The 25,847-nt window shown below is 37.1% G+C and overlaps 1 protein-coding gene across 1 annotated transcript; it reads left to right on the top strand.

Annotated features, from left to right (window-relative positions):
- The first annotated feature begins 4,179 nt into the window (after positions 1–4,179).
- LOC146000087 (uncharacterized) lies at positions 4,180–24,709 on the top strand. Its single transcript, XM_083137418.1, has 4 exons — positions 4,180–4,338; positions 17,701–17,856; positions 19,725–19,877; positions 24,440–24,709. Exons 1-4 carry the CDS (start codon positions 4,189–4,191, stop codon positions 24,611–24,613), a joined length of 633 nt encoding a protein of 210 aa, XP_082993544.1. The 5' UTR covers positions 4,180–4,188; the 3' UTR covers positions 24,614–24,709.
- Positions 24,710–25,847: the final 1,138 nt, after the last annotated feature.

Here is a 25,847-nt window from a genome sequence, read left to right as displayed (position 1 = left end):
CTTTAACTATGTCTGCCTGTAGAAGTCCTTGACCATTAGTAGAGTAAGTAGATTGAGAAGTAAACCTCTCATTAGTCAACTGCATGAAACAACATTTGTTTATATTAAAACTAAGGTCTTTCACAGAACTCCATCTGGTCAATTTGAAGTTTTAACGAATCCTCTCTGTTGTCAATTTGTTTGTATAGTTTTATATCGTCTGCGTACATAACACATTTAGAGTTCTTAACATGTGACGGTAAATCATTCACAAACAAGATGAATAACAGGACTCCAAGATTTGATCCTTGGGGAACACCTGAATTCACTATACACTCAGCTGCTTCCATCCTTGTATATATGATATCATTAGATTTAAGGGTACTTTAGTATTTTACGGACTATCTCCAAGTAGAACGCTATAGGTACCTAACCTAACTCAACCTAATCTAACATTCATATCTAATTAGTACGCCATAGAAACCTAACCTAATTAGATATGAAGATTAGGTTAGGTTAAGTTAGGTTAGATATTTATAGCGTACTAATTGTAGGTAGTCCGTATAATACAAAAGTACCGATTTAAGAAATTAGTTGTTAAACCAAAACGTGATGATTTACGCAAAATGAAGTCGTGGTTAATTTTGTCAAAGGCTTTTTCAAAGTCAATATAAATTGTATGCACCATAGTTCTATAGCAGTAGTTCTCAAACTGTGGTAAGTGTACCCCAAAGGGTACATGAACGACTTGAAGCGGGTACGAGATAAGCTCGGAGGAGAAATGTCTAGAATACCCACACGACAACATTTTTGCTGCAGGTGTGTACAGCAGACTTCATTGTCTCAGACATCTTGGCTTTAAGCACTCAACAGGAAAATTGCTTCTCCGATGACACAGTGGTAGCGTCGTCGCTTTGTAATCAAGGGGTCCCGGGTTCGATACCCAGTATAAGCTCACAGTGGTTCAGATTCCACTTTAAACTGTAGGTTCAGTCCCGATTAGCCTTACAGTGCATAAAGTGGACTTAAAACACCAAATCAATCAATCAATAAGTGGGAAAATGTATGAAAATTAGTTTTGTAGATATACTCTATGTGATCAAAAATATCCGGACACCAGTCAAAATGTGTGTTGTGCATAGTAGGCCACTCTGTGGTGCCATCTACAGTGAGGTGAGGCAAGCAAGGGACCACTACAGGCAGCATAGTGCAGGAGACAGCAGAATGGGTCGGTCGAAGGAACTTACAGACTTCGAACGTGGTGAAGTGATTGGGTGCCACAGGAGTAAGAAGTCAGTGCGCGAGATATCCACCCTCCTAAACATCCCGAAGTCCACTGTCGCCGATGTGATAGTAAAGTGGAAACATAATGGGACGTGTACAACCGCAAAACGTTCTGGCCGAGCGCCCATGTTGACAGACAGAGACCGCCGAGTGTAGAATAGGGTAGTACGAGAGAACCGGCAATCAGCGATCGCCACCATCACACAGGAATTCCAAACCAGGGCAGGATGTAATTCTAGTAGCATGACTGTGCGACGTGAGGTATACGACTCGGTTACCATTCACGAGCGGCTGCCCATAAGCCCCACATCACCCAATGAAACGCGAAGCGCCGCCTCGCATGGTGTAAGGAGAGGCGACACTGGTCATTAAACAGTGGAAATCAGTGATGTGGAGTGACGAATCGCGTTATACTATGTGGCAATCTGATGGTTGTGTGTGAGTGTGGCAAATGCCTCATGAACGACATTTAGCATCCTGTGTTGTGCCGACAGTGAAATTCGGTGGAGGATGGTTGAGAGTATGGGCATGTTTTTCCTGGAAGAGGCTTGGTCCCCTCGTTGCTTTGCATGGTACTGTCACGGCACATCATTACGTTGACATTTTACAAACGTTCATGCTGCCTACCATCGAAGGACAGTTCGTGGATGATGATTGCGTGTTTCAACATGACGATGCACCCGTCCACACTGTGGGCCATGTGGGACAGTGGTTTCAAGAGAACAACGTCCCACTTATGGCCTGGCCTGCGCAAAGCCCCGATTTGAATCCCATTGAACATCTCTGGGATGTTTTGGAACGCTGACTTCGTGCCAGACCATGCCGACACACATCCACAGCTCTTCTCATCTCGGGACTCCGCGAAGAATGGGCCGCCATTCCCCAAGATACCTTTCGCCACCTGATTGCCAGTATGCCTGCGAGAGTGGAGGCTGTCATCAAGGTCAAGGGTGGCCCCACATGGTATTGATTGTCAGTGCATCCGATGGAGGATGCTTCGAACTTCACGCCCTAATTTCAGTGAGTGTCCGGATATTTTTGATCACATAGAGTACTTCTTAGCATACATATGTTTCACATTTTTATTTTTGTAACTAATCAAAAAGATTGTAAAAGTAACACCCAATAAAACAATAAACGTAGGATTTACATCTTTCCACATACAGTCCAAATGCCATGGTGCTCTATTGCAGATACACGCCTGCAACATATCAAAACTTACCACCAATCAGGCAGCCAAAAAGATTCTCCAAACCCCACTTTTCGGAAAAAAAAAATAACTATGGTGGTGGTACATTAGACGTTTACGACTGAAGGGGTGCAATGCAATAAAATATTCTCAACCACTGATCTAAAGTAAAGTGCATGGAAAACATTTTGCACAAAATTTACTAAATTTGTTGTGGTAGATCTACAGGGATAGAAACTATTGTGTATGTAACTTTTAACATGTTTAAATATTCTTGGTTACAAGATTTGTTCCAAAATTTTGCTGGTGCACATATTATGGCTATTGGCCTATAATTCTCTATTTTTGTATTTTTATTTGTTTTTAAAATAGGACAGACTCTTGTTAATTTTCATAACTTAGGAAAATTGTGCGTCTTTATTATTAAATGATATATCAGATATAAAGGTGTATTGAATTTCTCCGCACAAGCTTCGATTATAAAGGGAGGAATTCCATCTGACCCACTGATATTTTTTGGTATAATTGTTTTATCGTATCCCAGTATACCTTTTCAGTAATTCTGTTAATTGAAAGTGGATTAGATACTTGTAGTTCAACTTTCTCAGTTATTCATATGCACTTTGACAATCAGTATAAGCGTATAAAATATATACTCTCCTCGGTTTCCCTTAGATAAATGTTGTATGCTCTATTTATAAGTGTACTCTTTTACGATTATCTTTATATTTTATTCTTCAATCATTATCTTATTCCATTCATTTCCTGTAGCACTCTTTAAGTCTTAACATATCCATAATTTCTCGGGTAAACCAGGGAAGGTATTTACTGTTTGAGTGGATCCTCTTTGTTGGTACTGTAGAATTCAAAACCGAGTTAACTTGAACATTGAAATATTCTATAGCGTCAATTACATTATTCATACTGCTAATAGGTTCCCATTATGTGTCTCGGAACAATTCATATATTAGTCGGAAATTCGCATTTTCAAAATTTAACATTACAACTGGATTAGTTCTTGAAGTTTTGCCTCTGTTCTTGTATAATTCACACTTGCAAATAATGCCGGATGATGCATATCTTCTTTTACAAGAGGTAATTCGTCAGTATTGACTAAAACACAATCCCACAGATTAGTTAAAATCAGATCAAGTGTTCTATTGTTTTTATTTTTTATGTTATTAATAGAATGCAAATCATAGAGATTCAAAAAAATATCTAAAGCTCTTTATGGAGCTCTTCCTGTCTGCAGATTATAACTTCAATCTACGATATATATGGTAAATTGAAATCACCAAGAATAATAATATTGTTACCTTGTAATTTTTCATTGCTTCCGAACAAATTATAGAAATACATATGATCATCTACTGCTGAGGAAGGTGTAAAATACACAGTAATTATATAGTATATCTTATTATTGAAGGTCACTTTAAAACAGATCATGCCTAGATTATTGCATAATACAATACCTATTGTCAGGACCAGCAAAATTCCGCTTAGCTTCCTATTTTCATGGCCTTGTATTTATTGCTTGCTTGCGTGTGTGTGTAATTGAAACCCGAGCAGCATAGGAAATATAAGCCTTAGAAAAGCACAACAGCATATTGCAACGGATAGCCATTTCCTGGATGTTGCGAATGTTAACAATATGAACAATAAAAATGCTCTCCCAGTCCAAAACGCAATACTTATACTATTTATAACAATATTTACAGGCAAACATTCTCCCATGAATGTTTCGAAATTCCACAGCATTGACTAGAGGACAGTTGATAGAGTTCTATCACAGCAATATGATTTTCAACAAGATCACTGTTTCAGTTTTTGCACTGCTTTTCATAAAATCAAATGTCTTGGCAGTTGAGGATGTGTTTCTTGCTGAGGTAACTAACTATTCCATTGCATTTTTCATTGTTTCAATTTCTCCTCTGACATCTGTGAGGAAATTGTCAGAGATTTCAGATTTGAGTTCTGCTTAATGTATGGATATATCTTGTGTGTGATTCTAGAGGGGTTGGAGGTCTAAGGAGTTCCACTGGAATGCAGTAAAAGTTTTTTTTTATGCTAAGATGCATTGGCATATGTTATTTTTTAGTTGATGGCTGATTAGTCTATCTGTGCATAAAGAAACTCAAGACTCTAGTGAGTAAAATTATTGCTCAGAAGTGTCATTTGCTTTCCTCCTCAATATTGTCATAGATAACCAGTAGTTAGCTGATTAGCAATAGTGTACACAATTATACGTAATTGCATATTTTTCTCCTTTGTATGTAGCCAAGGAAAAATATAATTGTCGGCAAATTACACCGTTAGAAAAGAAATACCTGAATTTTGCGTTACGTATTTTTACATGACATGTTTTCCGTTTAGACATTAAATCAGGTAATTGAGCAATTCTTCGAGTTTTCATTAAGTAATGCAGATATATCTGTAGGAAAATCTTTGAAACTATGATTTTACTAAACCATTTGCAATTTTTAACTGAATGCAACAAATCTATCACCTTATTTTCACTTCATTTAGTTACAAGCCATGAAAATCAAATGTCCGTGTGTAACTTGTTCACAACTGCTGCAAGGTTTCTGGTCTATAACCTTTGTTAATTCCAGGATTAGTGACTGATTCTTACTGAATTCGCTTGAAGTGAAAAATGAAAACATTACATAAGGCTACAAAAATATTATTACATATGCCAATACACGTACATATTTTTATACTTTAGTGATTTTTGCAACATATTTATGTACATATTTCGCATGTTTTGAGTACGTAAATATCCGGGTGATTTCACCTTAAAGTGGTAAGTGACACATTTTACGTTGCATGTGTCAGAGTAACATCACTATTGTAAACGAATCTTGGAAATCAGTGTAATATTTCTTCTCACAGATGCAGCAGCTCGGCACGCTAAACATGTCACCTTCAAACGAAGAAAATCTTCTTTTATATATTTTACAATTTTCATTATTATGCTTACGAACATTTGTTACTTTTTTTTAAATTTACACAAAAGAACTCTGATTGTCGGCTCTCAATGGTTTACAAGATCCTACTCAATACGTGAATTAAGACGAGATTATTACCAGACAATTCTAGATATTCCAAATAATAAACAAAATACTTGCTGTGTATACTCACATTGACTAACTACGGCTTTATTTCCAGCTATTTTGTTTGAATATGCCAGATGTTCTTCTTCTTGATATGCACTCACACTAACACTAAACACTTGTAAGTTAGCGCTACGATCACAAATCATCATAATCTTTATTCATCCGTTGACCCATTTTGCATGGGTATGGATTTCGTCAGATACATGAAAATATAATACAAGCTATGGTATACATACAGGCTATTACAGTATAAGAACAAAAAAATATTACGTGCTGCACATATGTGATAAAGAAGTTTATATAAATTGTACATTATATTCACAAAATTAGTCCATGAGCCAGAACCTGAAATTTAGGCGATTGGTACCACACAAGAGGGATGGATTCTCATATGATTTTCTTGCAAGATTTGGATGCCTAGAGATGTAAAATGGTTGATAGGATTTCATAACTCTTTGCTTTTTATATAATATTATTGAATTTGTAACCATAGCCGAAAAATAATGGTTTTTCACATTTTTTATAACTAGCATATTCATTCATCGCAATATTTGAATAAATAAATTTAATTTCAACAAACTGATTACATTGAATATCATTTTGCAATAATTATAATTATTCAGTGCAATAATATTAATTGAATCCTTATAATAATAATAAAACATTATGGTATTCCTTATATACTGACATAGATTAAATGCGTAATTTTTATTTTAAATTTTCAATAACAAGAGTTATTAAATCTTACATACGCACGTATGTTATAATTTAACATTCATCATCATCTTCTGAATAGGTGTCATCACTCATTGTATTACATGAGGGAAGTCTGCGCTAGTCAGTGCACTTGATGTTACCTTGACAGAACACATACGTTGATAGTTTGAAGTTCCTAATGGTTTTGCAAGCTTCTAGATCTAACATAGGTTAAGGTGCTGGCTGCCACTCCATCCACTCTATTACTAGCTGCACTGCTCCATCGTGTTATTTAAATGTTATCCTCTCCCAGTTGGACTATGTGTACATGGATCATTCAGAAGACATCTCTCGCTTATAGTGCCTTGATAATTCGCACGTTAGGCATATTTCTTGAGGGAGTTCTTCCAAGGTGGAAGCTATCTCACCTTATTTGCACAGAATAGATGACATCCCGAATCATTCACATAATATACGGGAGATTTTGGCGCATATGGCAAGCACTACTTGTGTACTGTTGAGATAAGGTATTGATTGATTGATTTAGTTTATTTTACTTCGCGTTTTGTGCCTCTTGGCTAATTTGCGAAGATGGAGATGAGTGATGAAATGATGAAATTGATGAATGGACATTCACAAACAACCAAGTCCGACCGGGATTCGAACCCGGGACCCTTGGCGTCGCAGCGCGATGTGCTAACCACTCGGCCACAGGGTCGGGCTTGAGATAAGGTACTTTGGGGCTCCCTTCAGATGCGATTTTGCATTCATATGTCTCCACAGTTCGCGAACAGTGTTTTATTCAAAAGTTTTACAAAATGCTATGGTTCCCTACACTCGTTGACAGGAAATAGAATGAGAGTTGCTTTATTCATTACGTGACTTAGCAATTTCCTTCGCTTTATTACAATTCTTGGACTCCTATTTCCTTCCCGCAAAGACATGGAGAAGGCAGATATAACCACCTCACCAAAGTTTTACTCCTCCTCTTTCACTCTCTGAATGAGAGCCATACCACCAGGAGAGATAACATTTTTCTGAAAGTATGTCTCTAAAGCATAATTTATTTGTCTTTCATAACATATCTTTCGGAGTTGCTAAGACCCATGACAAAGATTCTAAGAGAAGGCCCATTTGAAGATTCTGATTCTGTCCTCTCACAATAATTCGACCAAATAGTACCTCGTCTGATAAATTGACTTCCCATTGCTGTCCACTGCCCTCTTCTTTGATATATTAGGCATGGTTTATTATTCATTTTCTCTGGGGCATGAAACATCTTAATGGGTGAATTATTAGCAAGAATCTCAATTTTAAAGTACGCTGCACAAAACAATTGAGGGATCAAGAGAGGAACAGAAATAACTACATGAAAACCATATACAGCGTGTTTCAAAAAGAATATACTTATTACAAAGTATTATTTTGTTCAAACTATCGATCGCTGCGCCCGGCTCGGCTATTAGAGAAACGAATACATAGTCTAGTTTATATATAGCCGCTAGATGTCAGTTGTGTTTTGTTTTGCTTGGTAACCGTCAGTTGTTTGAAATGGCTACTCCGCAGCAGAAATCATTTTGTGTTCTCGAGTTTGAGAAGTGCAATTCCGTGATTTCAGTGCAAAGACGTTTCAGGTTGAGGTACCAAATTGATCCTCCGAATGGGTGGAACATTCGCAGATGGTATCGACAGTTTGTAGATACAGGATATGTATGTAAAGGAAAGAGTCCTGGCCGCCCTCGTGTTCCTGAAGAAAATGTTGCACGAATTCAAACTGCTTTCCAACGTAGCCCTTCAAAATCAACTCGTCGTGCCAGTCGGGAGTTACAACTTCCTAGAACAACAATTTGGCGTGTTTTGAGGCGTCGGCTGGTTATGAAGCCGTACAAGGTACAGCTGTTACAAGCTCTGCGTCCTGATGACAAACGCAAACGTGTGGCATTTTGTAACGAGATTCTTGATGCTATTGACAATGACAACACTTTCGCATAACGCATCGTGTTTAGTGATGAAGCTGCGTTTCATGTCAGTGGTCAGGTAAACAAATATAATGTTCGCATTTGGGGCCTACAGAACCCACATGCATTCATTGAACATGTACGAGATTCGCCCAAAGTGAATGTGTTTTGCGCGATATACCGATCATCTGTTTACGGCCCATTCTTCTTTGATGGAAACACGGTTAACCGTCAGCAGTATCTCTCTATGTTTCAAAACTGGTTGTTTCCGAGGCTGCACGAAGACAATTTCATTTTTCAACAAGACGGGGCACCCCCATCACTGGAGTCGCCAAGTGCGTGATTATCTGAATGAAACTCTACCGATCCGTTGGATTGGTCGTCAAGGAGCTGGCGACTTAGCATGTATCAGCTGGGCTCCACAGTCACCGGATTTGACACCCTGTGACTTCTTCCTGTGGGGTTTCATTAAAGACAATGTTTATGCACCACCACTCCCACAGAACCTGGAAGAGTTGAAGAACCGGATCCGTACTGCCGTAACATCAGTGACGAAGGACATGCTTGCCCGAGTATGGGAGGAATTTGAGTATCGATGTGATATTGTTCGTGTCACTGCTCTGGAGGACATATTGAACATCTGTAATCTGAACTTGAGAGGTTCGTAAGTATGTGTGTCAAGTTTCATCTTCGTATGTCTTAAAGTTTAATAAATATATGCATGCGAAATACGTATATTCTTTTTGAAACACGCTGTATATCCCATGTTTATGCGACTGAAAGAACATTCAGAGAGAAGATACGGTAGAGTATGGATTAGAAGATGTAACAGGAAGACGCTACAGTCGTTTGGCCCAATGTTCACATGATGTGCATCACGATAGAGTAATGTGCAGCAATAGAATATCTCAGAGACGGGTATGGTTATAGCAGTAGCTCGCCCCTGGTATGGTGTGTAATCTTGAATGGCCAACACATCTTTGTGGCATGGACTGGATGAGGTGATCGAGAAGAGCTTGGGGGATTCCTAAAAACTCTTCACTTAGGACAATCTTCAGCTCTAGAAGGGTTGAGGGAGGTATCGGCCTACCTACAATGCTTTTAACAAGAGCTCTGTCATGTCCTCTGGCATGTTGTGCACTAACAGAAAACGATCATCAATTGCATCTGCGCACAGCATAGAAAGAGGTCTGAGAATCTCATCAAACTGGAATTTTGGATAACGTGGAGGTCCGCACGTCCCACAATTTTGATTCAAGCCCATACCATCAGTCCAGCACCTCCATTGTAGAATGTTTCTTACACAAAAGCAGGGTTTCTGTGTATTCCACATTCCCTAAACATTAGGCACGGCTATTGCCAGGCTGGAAACTGAACCCCGGTCCCCTACTCATCGGAGAGCAGCACTCAACTCCATTCGGTGTGGCCAATTACGATGTTCCTCAGCGAAGTTTCTACTACGGACTGAAAACTTCACGGTGTTGTGCGGCCATTTTTACGAAGGCGATTGCAGATAGTTTGAGATGACATCTGCACCCTGTTGCTGTGAAAAGGGAATGTTGTAGTTCCGTTGCATTCTGTCTTCTGTTTGAAAAGGTTGTTAACAATTGATGCCCGTTGTCTTTTGCTGTTGTTGCTCACAAATAACCTTGACCTTGCCTTCGTTACACATGTCCCGTCATTTGGAACTGAATCTACAGGCGGGAAATGACACTTTGAGACACTCTCTCACTGCGTCTGTCCAGCTTCCATCTTTCCTGTGTCTCTCCACGCCATCGATTCTGGCATTGTAATCACTTGCCCAGGTTCCTCCATGAACTCTTTCACTGTCTTCGGATGTCTAGTGTCATTCTCACAGCTGCGCACTTCAGTTCTCAAGTCAGGTATATTGACATTAATTATGAGCAAATAGCCAGTGGAAGGAAAAATGTAATGGTGTTCAATCCCGTCCAAATTGTTAATTAAATTATTAAAATATTGATAAATTTTAATTGTTGTAATTGTTATAATCATAATTATTATCATCAACATTAATAATTTATATCAAAATTACTGTGACTTTCATTTCTGATAGTAAAAGTCACAATATTAAAAATTATCAATAACTTTCCATTTACATCAAGGTATCTTGGAAATGGAGTGATAACACAGAGAAAGCAAAGAGTTATGACATTTTATCAAATATTTTCCATCTTTAGGCATCCCAATCGTACCAAAAATTCATATGTGAACCCATCCCCCTAGTGGTATGCTAGACACTAGAATTATCTGCAGTAATTGTGAGCTGTAGTAGTAGTAGTATCAATGACGTTATTATCCTCATAAATTAAGCAAAAAGGGGGTAGAAGTCTGTGCTAAAGAATTTGTTTTGAACAAACGATTTGAAATATTTTTTCAACACCGTCAATTTCACATTAGCTAATAATGGAAATCAAGCACAAAAACTGTATTTTTGAATGGCAGAAAATTAATGATAAATGCATTCCGAAGATACATGTGTAACTTTCATGTACAACATATGTTTTACCAGGGGGGCGCGAGGGGGGCTGTTGCCCTCAATTTTCGCCACTTTTGCCCCCGCACTATGCTAAATCTTATCTACAAAGGGAAATATACTGTCTTTGCCCACCTAGTTTTGGCACCTTACCCCCCCCCCCCCAAGTTTTGGGACCCGATCGCCGCCACTGTGTTTTACACATATGCAACATGGACCGAAATAAAATAGAAAATACATATGCAACAAGCTAACACTAAATTGTGTACGTATTCAAAGCTTATTCAGTACAAATATACAACCCATATTACTAATACATTAAATTATCGAGAAGAAGGAGAATGCGAGCGAAGCGAGCAAGAAAATTTTCAGATCCAATATTTGCAATTGAAAACAATATTGATTTAATAGGGCGCAAATAACTTCACTGGACGCCATGGCATTTTCTCTTTTACAACCTTTTTTTAGATCATTCGGCGCCCACGGCCGACTCCCGCCGCCCCTAGCTACAGCTCTGAATTTTACGAAACCAAGAAAAGAAGACAATGCGAGCGAAGCAAGCAAGAAAATTTTACAAAATGAATTTTTATTTGCATAAAATTTGAAGGGGTAATTGCTCCTCTGTGCCCCCCACCCCCTGCAGGTGTCCTTGGCCGTCAATGTTTGTCCCCCTCTTGCCATCCTAGAATGGACTTCCGTCGAAGGTTTGGGGAGGGGGATGACCCCCTGCCCCCTGTGGTTGCATCACTGTATAATACAGACATATTTAAGGAATATATGTTTATTTTAGATACTTTAGGATCACTACCATTTAGAATTCGAAATTTCCGGAGCTTCGGGAAATTTCGTACATTTCCCGTTTCATTGTTAGTCAACCTTATTCTGCACTGTTTGTCTGCTCGACTAACCTTGTATTTATGGGAATACCACACCCCCTCCATCCAAAGCGATTCTAAAGGCATAAGAGGTGGCGTATCATTTCAAGCCTATCGCCGCCATCACCCACAGGTAGGTAGAAAAACTAAACATAAATACCAAAACTAAAAACCAATATCAAGTCAATCAAACGATACGATCCCCCATTTTTGTGTGAAGATATATAGAATTGGTATAAAATTTTGTCCCCCCAAAAAATTACCATGACGAAGGCGCGTGGGCACCCCTGATTTAAGTGTCACTTAAACCGAACTTACTTTAGGGGACTAGTCGGTAAGTGCTGAAGACTATTGTGTTCTCCCTTCCTTTTCTTAGTCGTTGCCAACTATTGTTGTATAGATTGCAAGAGCTATAAGAAGGAAATTTGAGTGGGTCCATAAACACAACATAAACTAACCAAACCGTCCCTCTTGCCGTAAGAGACAACAATCTATCAAACAATTGAAGTTCATCAATCGAAACATTTTTAATGTCGTGATATCTTTGAAACCATTACAAGTATGAAATGCAGTTTGGCAAGCTGAATGAGTCGTAAAATTAAAAAAGAGAGAAACTTCATGCGATATTGATATCCTTGATTAGCCTTACCATTATAATATTTCATAATCTGTCTAGGGAATCTGTGCAGAAAGGCCGAGCATACGGTAGAGAAGGGGAGAACGCGAGTGGGCGGAGCAAAGCAGTACGCACTGCTACAGCAACTGCAGCCGCATTGTATTCAGGAATTTTGATCCTTAGTTTGAAGTACAAGTGTCCTTTATGATCAAAATATAAATATTAATACGATAGCTCGGAATTTGATTAAAAATTATATTTTTTTCTCAGCCTTGAGAACAATATTAAACCTGATATTAGCTCGTTTCCGTTCAGTTAGAACAAGGAAACATTATTTATATTTCCATATTTTCTATTTTTCGGCCTTTTTTGTTTCTAGGTCACTTTTCAATATTTTTGCCGCTTCTATTTAATGTTTCTTCATTTTTGAGGCTTTTCTTCTCCTCCCCTGTTGTTTCGTGAATTTTAAATGCATTTCTTAGCATAACTTATATCCTGACATGGTCCTTTTAGCAAGTTAGCCTTTAATCGAAAATAAGGTTAACGGAAAAATGTATTGTGATAAATTTATTTCTCGTCCACATAACTTAAAATACTTTGTGTGAAACCTACTTTGAGGTTTCCTTCCTGACCTCTATTATTGCTTCAAACTGTGGTTTTAAAGTTAATTCAGTCACAATATTTAAACGATCTAAACTGATGTACGCGAAACACAACAGTATTTTCAGATGCTGGTCGACTATCGTGAAAGGCCCAGTTTGAAAGGAGAACTTTATACAGAAAAACCCTTGCGGTATATTTTATGTATCCTTGAAGTAAAAATAAAGAAAACTAAATTAGCACTTAATTTCTTTCATGCATTTGCTTCAGTAGTTTAAAACACCAAACAACGGGTTTTATGGAGTATCTTGTAATTTATGAAAATATCAATGTCTCATTTTCAGAGCGGAATTATTTTTAGGTATGTTTACAAGTCCGTTCCCATTGCACTAATATTTATTCCTCTTGTACAAACGTTTATTGTTCTTTAATCTTAATTTCTGTAATTTACCTATCACTGATAATGTCAGGATAGTGACTAACCTGTATATACTTGTAAGTTGTAAGTACGGGTGTGTTTTGCCTTGTCTTGGAAGTTCGGGCTCGGTTTTTGAATTATTATTATTTGTATTATATTCAATTCAGTCCAATTACGATTTATTATTTAAATGCTCCCCATACATTATAAACTGTGTAAAAACTTTATAAAATTTAAGGAGCAGGGAAAAGATAATTAATTTAACCTGGGTTAAAGCACATTGTCAAAATTTAGAAAATGATATGGCAGATTTGTATGCAAAACAAGCTAGGGTAATTCAACCTGTACTGGAGCTGAAAACCTGGTACACAGACCTTCTACCGAGGGTGAAGAAAAAGTTGAAGGAAAACTGGAAGGAATGGTGCAAAAGTGAATTTCAAAATGCAGGCAGCTTTTATCAGAGGATAGCTAATTTCAATAGAATCAGGCCTTGGTTTACAAAAGTTCAAGGTACAAGGAATGTATTACTAAATCGTATTAGGTCAGGACATACAACTACTAAAAGTCATTTACAAAAGATCCGGATTGTACAAAACCCAAACTGTACATGTGGCAACAAGGAAGATATCAAGGGATTAGAAGTATAGGTTGGGCCAATCCGTCGTTTACTCGTGATTACGAAACAACGGTAAAAGGTGAATTTATCCATGAAATGAATTCCAAATCTATGAGCTAGAGTTGCACTATGCAGGTAGGAAACCATGCCAGAAACTGAACACACGAAATCGAGTACACAAATGAGCATTTACACCCATTTACATTTTGTGGCTTCAGACAAATTGAAAATAAATATCGATAGGTACTTATTGTTTTGCGGGACCGAATATTATTGATCGGAACGGGAATTTTTTTTCAATCCCGACATTCGGGACGGGAAATAATCGCAATTTCTCGACTAGTCGGGAAATTTTCAGGACGGGAAATTTCTGAAATTTCCCGAGGCTCTGTAAATCTCAAATTCTACACGTCATTTTCACCTTAAGTGATTGTCTTTGCATTTCTGGAATGAAAATAACAATTTCCGATAAGTTCCAGACACTTGCAATGTAGAAAACGTAAAGAATTAATACCGACTGCTCGGGATCCAGAAAAGTAGGGAAGTCATTTGCTGAAGTTGTGTTGTTATGTTATTTTACGTTGTGATATTTCTTTAGTTTAGAGTGAGTGAGTGATTCTAAAATTTTGTGTGCATCACATAAGGACGAAACACAGTACAGCACACACACAGTCCTACGAGGATTATATTGGCCGTAGGTTCAGACACCAGAGCCTGTGCCAGAGCCTCTTTAGTCTGCAAAATGCAGTCCAGGATGCACTTCGTGGATGTAAGGTTGAGAATTGGGTGAAAGGGTTATCCCTTACGCCCCTTCTTTAGTTCATGCTCGATGATGAGGATGAACGATGATTTGATTAAATACATTTCACAGCAAAGACAAATTCACTGTGCCATGTTTGTTTGTTTTTATTTTAACAAATGATGATACTTGCATTCCACTTATGTTTCTGGCAAACTGTTAATTGTTATAAAATGTAAAATATATCACATTCTCATCCGCTAATCATATATTTATGCCGTGCAAATACGCAATAAATTTGATATTTCATAACTTGAACACATAACTTGAACATTTGAAGCAATGATAGTATCATTCATTTGCATGTCAGAAGTTAAGTTTAAGATGATCATACAAGGTATATTTATTAAAACTCATCCACATACCTATGTGGGAATTATGTAGAAATTAATGAAAATGAACAGTAGTATTAATCGTGACAATTGATAGAGTGAATAATTAATTTGCGATATGAAGCCCCGCAGCAGTGGTCCTTAACAATCATATGAAATATGAATTGGAGAAAGGTGGAGGAATTGTGCGCTCCTAACGATAATTACTCATGGCCCGGCATGTAATGGAGTTAAACGAATGGTAAAGATACATAAATTTCGACTGGAATACTTTCAATCCGTCAATACTTGTTTCCTTCAGGGCAGAAATATAGTTTTCTTGAAACATTAATTTAAAACAAAATTAAAGGCGTACAGCCAACTACAAATATTAATTCATTGATTTCTATTCACTTGATCATACAAGTATAAATTTCACTATGATATGGGATATGTCAATAATATTAATGTCTAATATTGAATACAAGGAAATTAAGCTATAGTCTAGTCATATCTATTAAATTAGTAAAAACAATAATACTTTAAGAAAGTTAAGAAGTAATGTAGTGTATTTTGTAATAATAAGAAAAAGTTTGAAAGTTAATGTTCCTTAATGGAAAATGTGACCCAAATAATCTTCTATAAAATAAATGTTACATTAGCAAGCTCTTTACTGTGGTTCTAAATTTAGATGTATTTTTATTCTTGAAGAGATAGATACGTAATAGTAGGCAAATTGTCCATCGCTATTTTTTTTTATTATTATACATCCTGTATTGTTTTAAATAATGGAAAGCAGATGTTGTCCTCTGCTTATTTCAATTTGTGATCACCAGATTGGGGAAAACCGACTGGAGTAAAATGGAGATGGGCAATTCGCCTACATTTCTTTCGCCATTGGTGTATAATTTTCTCTCGCTTTTCCCTACATATTCACATAAAGCATTAAAAATACAAACTGCAAATTTTTCATTCTATTTTAGTTATTTATTAAACGGTACTTGTTTGTATTTATATTTGATAAATTTACTTTGTTTTTCCATGAAGAAGTGATAAAATACATGAATGACAAATCAGAGTTCCCCTTACTTATAAGAGCGACCACAAGGAAAAGAACCTTCGTCGAAAAGTCCCCGCACATCTTCTTCCTCTTCCGTTCAACTCAGGCTATAAATGTACACTCACCTCACTTAGTTCTCCGGTAGTTTGTTTCTATCATATTTGGAGAAGATACAATTCAATCTATAGGTGTACACTGTATATAACACACCTTATTTCTGACTTCCTTCACCCTGGATGTACAGGGACAAAGAAAACAAAGAAATGAGCATAATTTTCTCTTCGGAGAAGATGTTGAACCTAAACCAAAAAGAACACAAATAACGAATTCGACAATGTAAATTGATGAGATTTAGTAAATCATTTGATGAAGTGAACTAATTCTGAGTGGACTAATCGAAAAGGACATAATCAGCTCAGATCCTATTACTTCTTCATGGTATGTGACGTAAAGTTCCCGCCGAACCGTTTGACGGCGTTAGTGGCTATCGCATCTCCTTTTCCACAGCCTGTAGTACACATCCTCATCTAGACATTGTTCTTGTTCTGGTGTTTAATATCTGCATACTGCAACACTGTTGTTCTGTCATTTCACATGAATTTACATTGAAGTGATGCATTCACTTGGCCGGTTACACGTCATCGCACGCAGAAATTTAAACCGTTACCATGGATATGTGCCAGGGCTGGAAGATATACACCATATCATATTTGAGTGCAATAGATACACACAAGAAAGAGAGACATTTTATAAAACTTTTATAAACTGTGAAATTCCTTTTCCTCAGTGTTTGGAATCTTTGATTTGTGAACCTAACCTTACAGTTGGATATATATTGTTATATTTTTTTAGAAATTGTGGCTTAACTATTTAGTATTACAAATATTGATAGTGTCTTTTAATAATAATGTACTAAAAATGTAAGTTTATGTACAGTACATGTTTAGATATGGGAAATGTGCTTAGCGGTAATCCGAAGTAAAATGTAAATAAATAAATCGGTTTTTGAATAGAGTGATCAAGTTGAATTAAAAGAAGTTTAATTTCTTTGAGTGACATGGATTATATGTTAGGCACATAAGTATTAGTTTGCAAAGAAGTAAAATAGACTTCCTTTTTCTTAATGCAAACTTAACTTTGATTTTTATTTGACGAACTAACAGAGAGATATTACCCCATCACGCGAATGCTTTCGAGTCTTTCATGTGAATTTATTGCTCTTTTAGTTAAATCATTTTCTTTTGACTAAAGAACGTGTCGAGTTTTAAAGAATTTTAAGGTTATTGTATGGGTCATTTTTAAAGATTTTTTTGGTCATCAACTTCCGAGCCATAATTACAATAATAAATAATAAATGTATTATTTCAGAACCACATGTATCACGTGTTGAAGGCTAATATAAGTTCCTTAACTATTGTTTCTTTTCATTTCCTATGTGCCACTGGAGCGGCTTTCATTATGTTTAATTATAAATGTTATGTTCAATATCAAATTATTGTTTTCCCTATCAGAGTTGCAATTTTTAATCTTATCCAACAACATTCTGCATCATAATTTTATTTCGTTTACTTTGAATTGAATTGTTTGTGTGAGAGAGGGAAAGATAGATTTTTATTATATAAATGGCATCACTTCCCTTCAACAATTGAGATCAGTGATGAATAAGTTGAAATTATATTTATTCATCAGTGTAAGGACATCAAACTCCATCTGGAAACAATAGAAGAATGCGAATGTGATGACCCGAAAATGAGCCTTGAGTCGCTTTCGATGTCTGCTAAAGGCTGTATGTGGACAATAACTGGAGGTGTGAAACTTGACATAGAACTGAACGAAAATATTACGGTAAGTAAATTAACTTTGTATCGTATTGAACAAGAAGTGTGGGATAAACCTGGAACTACAGTAATATAGTACAAGCGTTCAAAAAATATATGAACAATTTTTGGATGAATTTTCAACTTAAATAATGCACATTCTGTAACACTTAATATATTACGAATAAAATTATCCCTCCGGCTGGCACACTTATAATGTATGTTTCTTCTCACTTATAACCATTTATATTCTACGAAATTCGAAAGTATTCTTGAAAGAAATTGACGGTTCCAAAATACCCTACTTTCGGATAGAGGTGCGTTCTTTAGAAATAAAATGTATTACTCTTTAGAGTCAAAATAGGAGAAGATAATTTTAAATTTAGCACTTATTTCCTTCAATTGACACAAAAATTTTAGATTGTAATTTGATGTACATAATTTTCTCAACTGCTCTAATAAAGTTTTTAAAAAATATACAGGGTGTCTGAAAAAGAATGTACCATTTTGAAAGAAATATTCTAGCCCCCCCTAATGTGATATTAGAATCTTTAATATACCAAAGGTAAGGTAATATATCAAAGTTTTTTCCCCTACATCACAAAGATTCAATATGGGCGACCTTCGTGACACGGCAGATATCGAGTCGATAGTCCATTTCCACCCATACTCGAATCAACATGTCTCTTGTAACGGCAGTAAATGTTCCTGTAATCCGCTCTCGCAGCTCCATCAGATCTCGAGGCAATGGTGGGACAAAGACTCTGTCTTTGACAAAGCCCCATAAAAAGAAGTCGCATGGTGGTATGTCTGGAGACCTCGGGGGCCATCTCAAGAATGCTTTATCATCAAGATCAGTGCCACCTATCCAACGCTGTGGGAGATGTTCATTCAGATACCCTCTCACGTCATTATGGAAGTGGGGTGGAGCTCCGTCCTGTTGGAAAATGAAATCTCTTTAGTCCTCTTCAAGTTGTGGCATCAACCACATCTGGAGCATGTCATGATACGAGTGTTCACTTACAGTCCTTTCTGCAAAGAAAAATGTCCCATAAAGCTTCCTTCTGCATATGGCAGCAAAGACGTTCAACTTTGGAGAATAACTAACATGCTCAGTGATTCGCCGAGGGTGTTCTGAACCCCATATTCGAACATTATGCCTGTTTACTTTGCCAAGACTATCCTGTCCCCAAAATCATAATTTTCCAGGAATCCCAACATGTCCACACTGATGGCAGTTAAAAGTTGTTTGTCATTTTCAGTGAGTGCCTGCACAAGTTGCAGTTTGTAAGCCTTGAATTTCAAACGCTTACGAAGCACATCCCAGACTGTTGAGCGGTGGAATGCCAACTCACGGCTCGCTTTCCGAACTGACTTCATGGGGCTGCGTTGGCAGGATTGCCAAACTCTATCCACTATCTCCTCTGCATGCGAATGACGGCCGGTGTTTTTGCCTTTGCATAGGCAACCTGTCCCCATGAGTTGTGTATGCCAACGCTTTATGGAGTTCTTGTCAGATGGATCGACCCCAAAATGTCGCGGAAAGTTGCGTTGAACTGTGATAACAGATGTTGTCTTTGCGTATTCCACAACACAAAATGCCTTCTGTTATTTGGTGGGCACCATCTTGAACATATTGTGCTCATGGGAACGGCGGGTATTTCAATCAAAACTTGGAGTATCTAATATCAATCAGTGTAACTTACACATCTCTCCGCACATTGTGCACCTGGAAAGAAAATAAAGAAAAGGGTAGATTTGTTTTCGACCACGCTGTATATTCGCAAAAAAGTTACATGGTGGACGCTTTACACTTTACTAGAAAAATCAATGTTGAGAACGAAGCTTTCTAAAATCAGATTGAAGAGTTCATTTTTAGAGCAATTCTAATTTCAGATGAAGTTGAAGGTCGTTAACACCACCATTGAGAAAGAAGAAAGCTTGATACATTACCTGTGCTATGACGGCGAAGACAGAGAGGGAACGTTTTATGCGATTGTATTCGAAGCAATGGGTTTCACCAAAGAGGATAGTTGTACAAGGCCGAAGGTGAGTTCGGAGGACGTAACGTCTATAATGAAATTTTCTTTCTCAATATGTTCATAAATATTCACTAACGCCGACCATGTTATTCTTTCTTGAAGCTTTCCTGGGGGCGAATGATGAAGAGGTTTTCTCGGGATATCAAACAGGAGAATTCAGTATAGGCTTTGGAGCTATCGTAGCGTCACACTCGTCTTCAGGGATTGAAGTGCAGAGATAGAAATGGAAATTGTTCAGTAAAGAACGTCTCATGAGGATACCACATTTATTGCATATTATTTATAAACCTCCTTTTCTCCGTATATACGTACATTCTTTCATTACAGCTGTAGCAAATAAAATGCTCCCGGTTGCCTTTTGCTCCGAAGGGTGGAATGCACATTTCCTGACTTTCTTCTACGAGCGCACTATTTTACATAGCGGTAACTCGCTCTCGCAGTTTATCACGCAAGAGTCCTTATACGTGGCGCTCGCTTTCAGTGTATATCTCTGTATATCTCCGTGTATCCATCTATCCGTCTGTCGGAATCTGTCCATCGAGCAGGCTTCATCCCAGAAAGATATGAACTTGGGGTAAGCTCCTACTCCTATCGACCTGTTGGGTGAGATGAGTCAAGGCAAGGGTTATAACACCTTTTCCTGCTCTCCCCAAAATAGGCAATACAGTAGGTTGGAGAGTGGAACGTAGCCCCCTATAAGCCTAGTCTCCCAATAGGATACCAGCCTTCTAGGGGCCCTCAATGGCATGCACATGAGGTTACTGGAACTCTACGATAGCACACCTACTATCGGATTAAAAATTATAGATACTCGAGTTTGGATTTCAATTAAAAATTAACCAGTAGACCTACATAAAAACGAGTTAGATCAAAATTTATCTTATTCCATTTTGCGATCATTTATGTTAGTCAATTCTTTTTAGAATTTGTCTTCTATTTTTTATCGTCATGAGAACAAAAAGAGGGAGTTTTTTTTAGATTTGCAAATAATGGTTATCTTTGAAATTCTATAAATCAATAACGGGTTGTCCGATCGTTAAAACATTTTAGTAGGTTACAGGCAGAAAGGTTTTAAACACAACTCTTACTTTTCAGGTTTTCAAAATTTCTAAAAAAACACGTTATTTTCAATTTTGCCAAACAACTTTTTCTTGGTATAGGGTTGGCCTACAAATACAATATTGATCTTGTTTTGAAGCTCCTTGCATCTGTTTTTAAGATGAATTATGATTGTCAATTCACATTGCAAAACTGATTTTATACAATTTTTTATTCAGTGGAGTAAAGCTGTTCGCGACAACACGGCACACAGCGATGTTCTTTGAACCGCTGAAACTACTGGTGGGCGCTGCGAGTCGATGCTTGCGGTATTGGCACGTTCCGCGAACAGCTTTACCTCGCTGAATAAAAATATGTATATGCAGTCATGCTCTAGTTACGAAATACCTACAGGAACATCTGATGTCATGCTTCCTGGCTTATAGTCTTGATAAAGAAGACTTTTTACAAGTGTCGAAATTAGAAAGATTTGAAAAGACTACAAGAGAGTGAAAGGAAACTACCGAGTAAAAACCCAACAAGCTGGTAAAAACCTCGGCCACATTTTGAATTAGCATGAGTTTCATATAGATTCTAGTGTGCTAGGAACCCCTACGTTAGAAGGGGGGGGGGAGAACTTCGCACACCCTATAGGTTCAATCCTAGGGGAGAGGATGATGTCGGGATTTTAGGAAAAAGATGCAGGTTCAACCCGAAGGCTATCTGGAATTTCTATATGTTAGTAGGACCAACACATTCCGACTGGCAACCGTAATTTTGGACACAAAGCCGAATCGAAGATTAATTTTGATAAAACGGGCCGAAAGGTTAGCCGGATCGAATATTAGCAAGGCGTCTGCGTAAAAGGAGGAGAAGTCGTTGTCGGGTCATGTCCGTTGGGAGACAGCTCGTCTGCTTTTCCAGGCATCGGCGCTTCAGTTTCGGGTCAGGGCGTCGGGCAGCATTGGCTTCTCTTAGCCTAGGGGAAGGTGACTTCTCGTCAGAGACGGACTCTCGCCACACCACGGAGCGCTAAGGGGCCCCTCAGACCCTCGATCCTTGCGCTAATGGGATACGGCGACGCACTCGTACCCGGGGGAACCATCGATGATGCCCATTTGTTGAGTAAACTCTTGTGTTATGACCTCTGCAAACCAGCACTAGATTTATTTGCTTCCTATCTAAAAGACCGTAAGCAGAACGTATCTGATAAATTAATTTTAACAAAAGAGTTCGCAGTTTTCTCTGAAGCCTCGCACAGCTCGAACCTCGGACCTCTGTTGTTTTCAATTCTAATAATACCAAAGTACCTTTGTGACTTATTCAGACTCGTATACAGGGATGACTTAAAGTTCGGTAGGATTATTTGTAATATTGATGACTGCAAATCGTTACAAAATGAAATCAATACAGTAACAAAATGGTGCAGAATAAATTATCTTAATCTGAATATAGGAAAATTCTGCGCAATGACATACTCGCTCAACAGAAAGCAAATTGAATTCAATTACAAAAAGAATAACACAAAAATTAAAAGGGTTAACGAGATGAAAGATCTAGAAGTTACATTTAATTCAAAAATATCATTGCAACACATATTAAAAGGGTCGTAAATGAGGCACACAGAAACCTAGAGTACGCAATTAGAATGAATAAGGCGTATATGAACAATGAAATAATGAAAATAATATTTAATGCCTTAGTCCGAAGCAAAGTAGAATATGCAGCAGAAATATGGGCTCCTCAGAACAAGAAAGTACACGCACAAAATAGAATTGCTACAGTCTAACTTCGTAAGGTACGCCACTTACAAAGAAACAGGCATATATGCCACATATGAATCATACACTTCCCTCTGTAAACACCACAACCTGAGTTCTCTCAGCAAAAGAAGGAAGATGCAATTGCTCTGTTTCTTATACAAAATCATTAATAATAATAATATTCAAGTGCAACATCTACTAGAACAAATACACATACGTGTTCCTATCTCCAAGACACGATCCAAAGGAGTACTGTAGTAACAGAAGATCGAACATTATAATAAATAAATCACCTGTCAGGAGAATGTGTGAACTGTACAACAGATGTTACGAAAGGGATCCAAAATTAGATGTATTTCACAAGCCTATTGAGATCTTCAAAAAAGCTATTCAAAGTATGGAATAATAAATGTTAACAATGTAAACATGAACGCAATTAGAACCCTGTAATTGGGCATTCGCCTGTTGTGTTCAATAAATAAATAAAGTACTGCTTCTGTCGCTGGAACACCAATGTTATTTTCTGTGTTTTTGGTTTCCAGAGAGCCTCTCCTTGTTCTTCTCTGTGTAAGATGTACTTTTAAAAGGTTTATTGTGTGGATTTTGGCACAATACATATACAGTATATACATGTTATTTTAAAGAAAACGCTATTTCTGGTAAACGACCCTGTAACATTTTTGAACAGTTTGATCAAAGCAAATAACCAATTAGATGTAAATATACATTGTTCTTTTTCTGATACTGTATATATGAACCTACTATGGAAACGTTTTTTAGTGTGTTATTGAAACTAATAATTTTTATTATTACATAATAATTTATATTATTTATATTTATTATAATCTAATAATAACATTTATTCCAGTGGAAATAAAACATTCTGCATGTACTGTATAATTCTAACTTTAAATATTTTTCATAGTCTTTGTAGCTGAATTTTGTATTTTCTGAATGATAGTTTGCAAAATAATAGCTGCAATATTTATTTTGAGTTTGGTAATAATGACACTATTTACTGTTTAACATGTTTAGTATTTTGTATATTATTCTACACAAAATGTTTGCAATTTTTGTCTACAAAAATTATTGAATTTTAAATCAAGAGAAGTTAAAGGGTGTTTACAGTTTACATATTACATTTCCTTTCGTATGAGCTTCACCCCATCAGTACATATATTTTGATTACTTTCTTAGAGCCTAATAAACACTATTAAATGATTACGTGATGAACTACTTTCACCAAAAGTGATTCTGGTATCTACAAATTCCTTATGCACATAGTTTTGAAAGAAAATCTCCTGATTTAAATTAATCGACTTTGCGCATGAGTATAGTGTAAAATGTTCGATAGGAAGCTAAATTTGAAACCAATGCAATATGTGGGACAAATGACCAAAGGCCTTCGCACATTTTTGTCACACCACAATGTCAGTAGGAAGTTGCATGATGCTCTTACAAAGAAAGTTACATGCCAGAAAGTTTATTAACATTGAATTACAATTCTTAAATTAACAGAGTTTAATATCAAGCATTGCTGATAATGTTGAAAGAAAGTATGTTCATACAGTTTTCTCAAAATCATAATGCTTGATTTAGAACAAGTAAAGGGATTATCAACAATTTAGACAAAGTATCGAAGTAATGTGCTTCTAGGACAAGCTCTAATATTCTGCAAACACATGTTCGTCATAATATTAACGTAATGCTTAGGTGCCTTCAACAAATAAAATTATATAAGTTTACTCTGACACACTTTTCGTTTCAGGGTATTTTGGATCCGGGAGTGCCAAGAGATGTTGATCTAACAGAATATGCGAAGCAATTGAAAAATTACATTGGAAGATACAGCGTTAACATAATTTTTTTCGATGAAACTGTAAAGATGATATCTTGTTTCAACTTCAACTATAAAATCGAACGCCGATATTCTCTCAATTAAATGAAAGTTTTTAACCATTATTGGATTATGCTAGACATTGTAATGCATCCATAATGATAATGATATAAAATAGTAGAAAATACTGTTATATTATAATTTCTATTAATTCTAATTTACTGGTATTCTTAGATTTCGGTTAATTTTTATTCATAGGTGGATCCAGAAGTTTTTCTGGGTAACCGCATGTGGTGTAATCGTCCATATAATATATATATAAATTGCAATGATCACTTTATAATCATTTTTGCACAATTGAATTACTTCATAAATAACACTAAGGTGAAGATATTACTTATGTGGGTTTGTATATTAGCAAAATAAGAACGTAAAATTAAGTTCACTCCGGTCAAGGCCAAAGTCAAGGTCTTATCATTAATTGATTCATTTGCTGTTTCAGGTCCACTTTATGCACAGTAAGACTAATCGGGACTTGACATATAGTTTAAAGTGGGATCCGAACCGCTATGTGCCTTCACTGGGTATTGAACCCGGAACCCTTGATCTCAAGACAACGACGCTACATCTGCGCCATCGGGAAGGCCTGAAGGTCTTATCATGTCGGGTTGGTCTATTTGTGAGTGTCAGTCCTTTTTTTAGGACTCTGACTCTGAGTTGTCTAATATTTGTAAATGGCATGTTGGGTTAAATTATTCGCATCTCTAGATGTCCTTCCCACAACTGTCACAGTAATGGACTATTTTATTTATATTCTTGGCTGGGGTCGCTGGCTTCACATTTGAAGATCCTGAATATCTTGATTGTTACAATGTTCGTTCCTTTCGGGCGGATTCATTTCTATCTTTCTGAATGTCTATCATAAGGAAAGACAGCGTTGGCGGCAATGATTACTACAAAAGTATACAGTGACGAAATAAGGTTGCGTCGACTACGACGACTAGGCAATCCTACAAACGAGGAAGCTTGAATACATGACGTCTGGGGTTGGCTTGTATAATCATGTTTTTCGTTAGGTTTGGATGGTGCGTTGTGCTGCCCACACCCTTGCCCTCACAATGAAATGATGTAGTCTCCTTATCTACGACATCTCGTATCATTGCATTTGGTGTGTATCTTTGTGCTGCTGCTATTATCCGCAGTACTTTGTTTTGTACAGACTGAAGTCTGACTCGATGACTTGGACCACTGTGCATGAACACCACGCATGATTAGGTATGTGTTCAGTTTTCGTTACATACACTGCTACTTTCATAACTATTCATTTTCGTTGCGGTAG

Source organism: Lepisma saccharinum, chromosome 16 (genome assembly GCF_977018435.1).
Source record: "Lepisma saccharinum chromosome 16, izLepSacc3.1, whole genome shotgun sequence".
NCBI lineage: Eukaryota > Metazoa > Arthropoda > Insecta > Zygentoma > Lepismatidae > Lepisma > Lepisma saccharinum.
The sequence above is the reverse complement of the archived record's forward strand: the minus strand, read 5'-3'. Positions and strand labels throughout refer to the sequence as shown.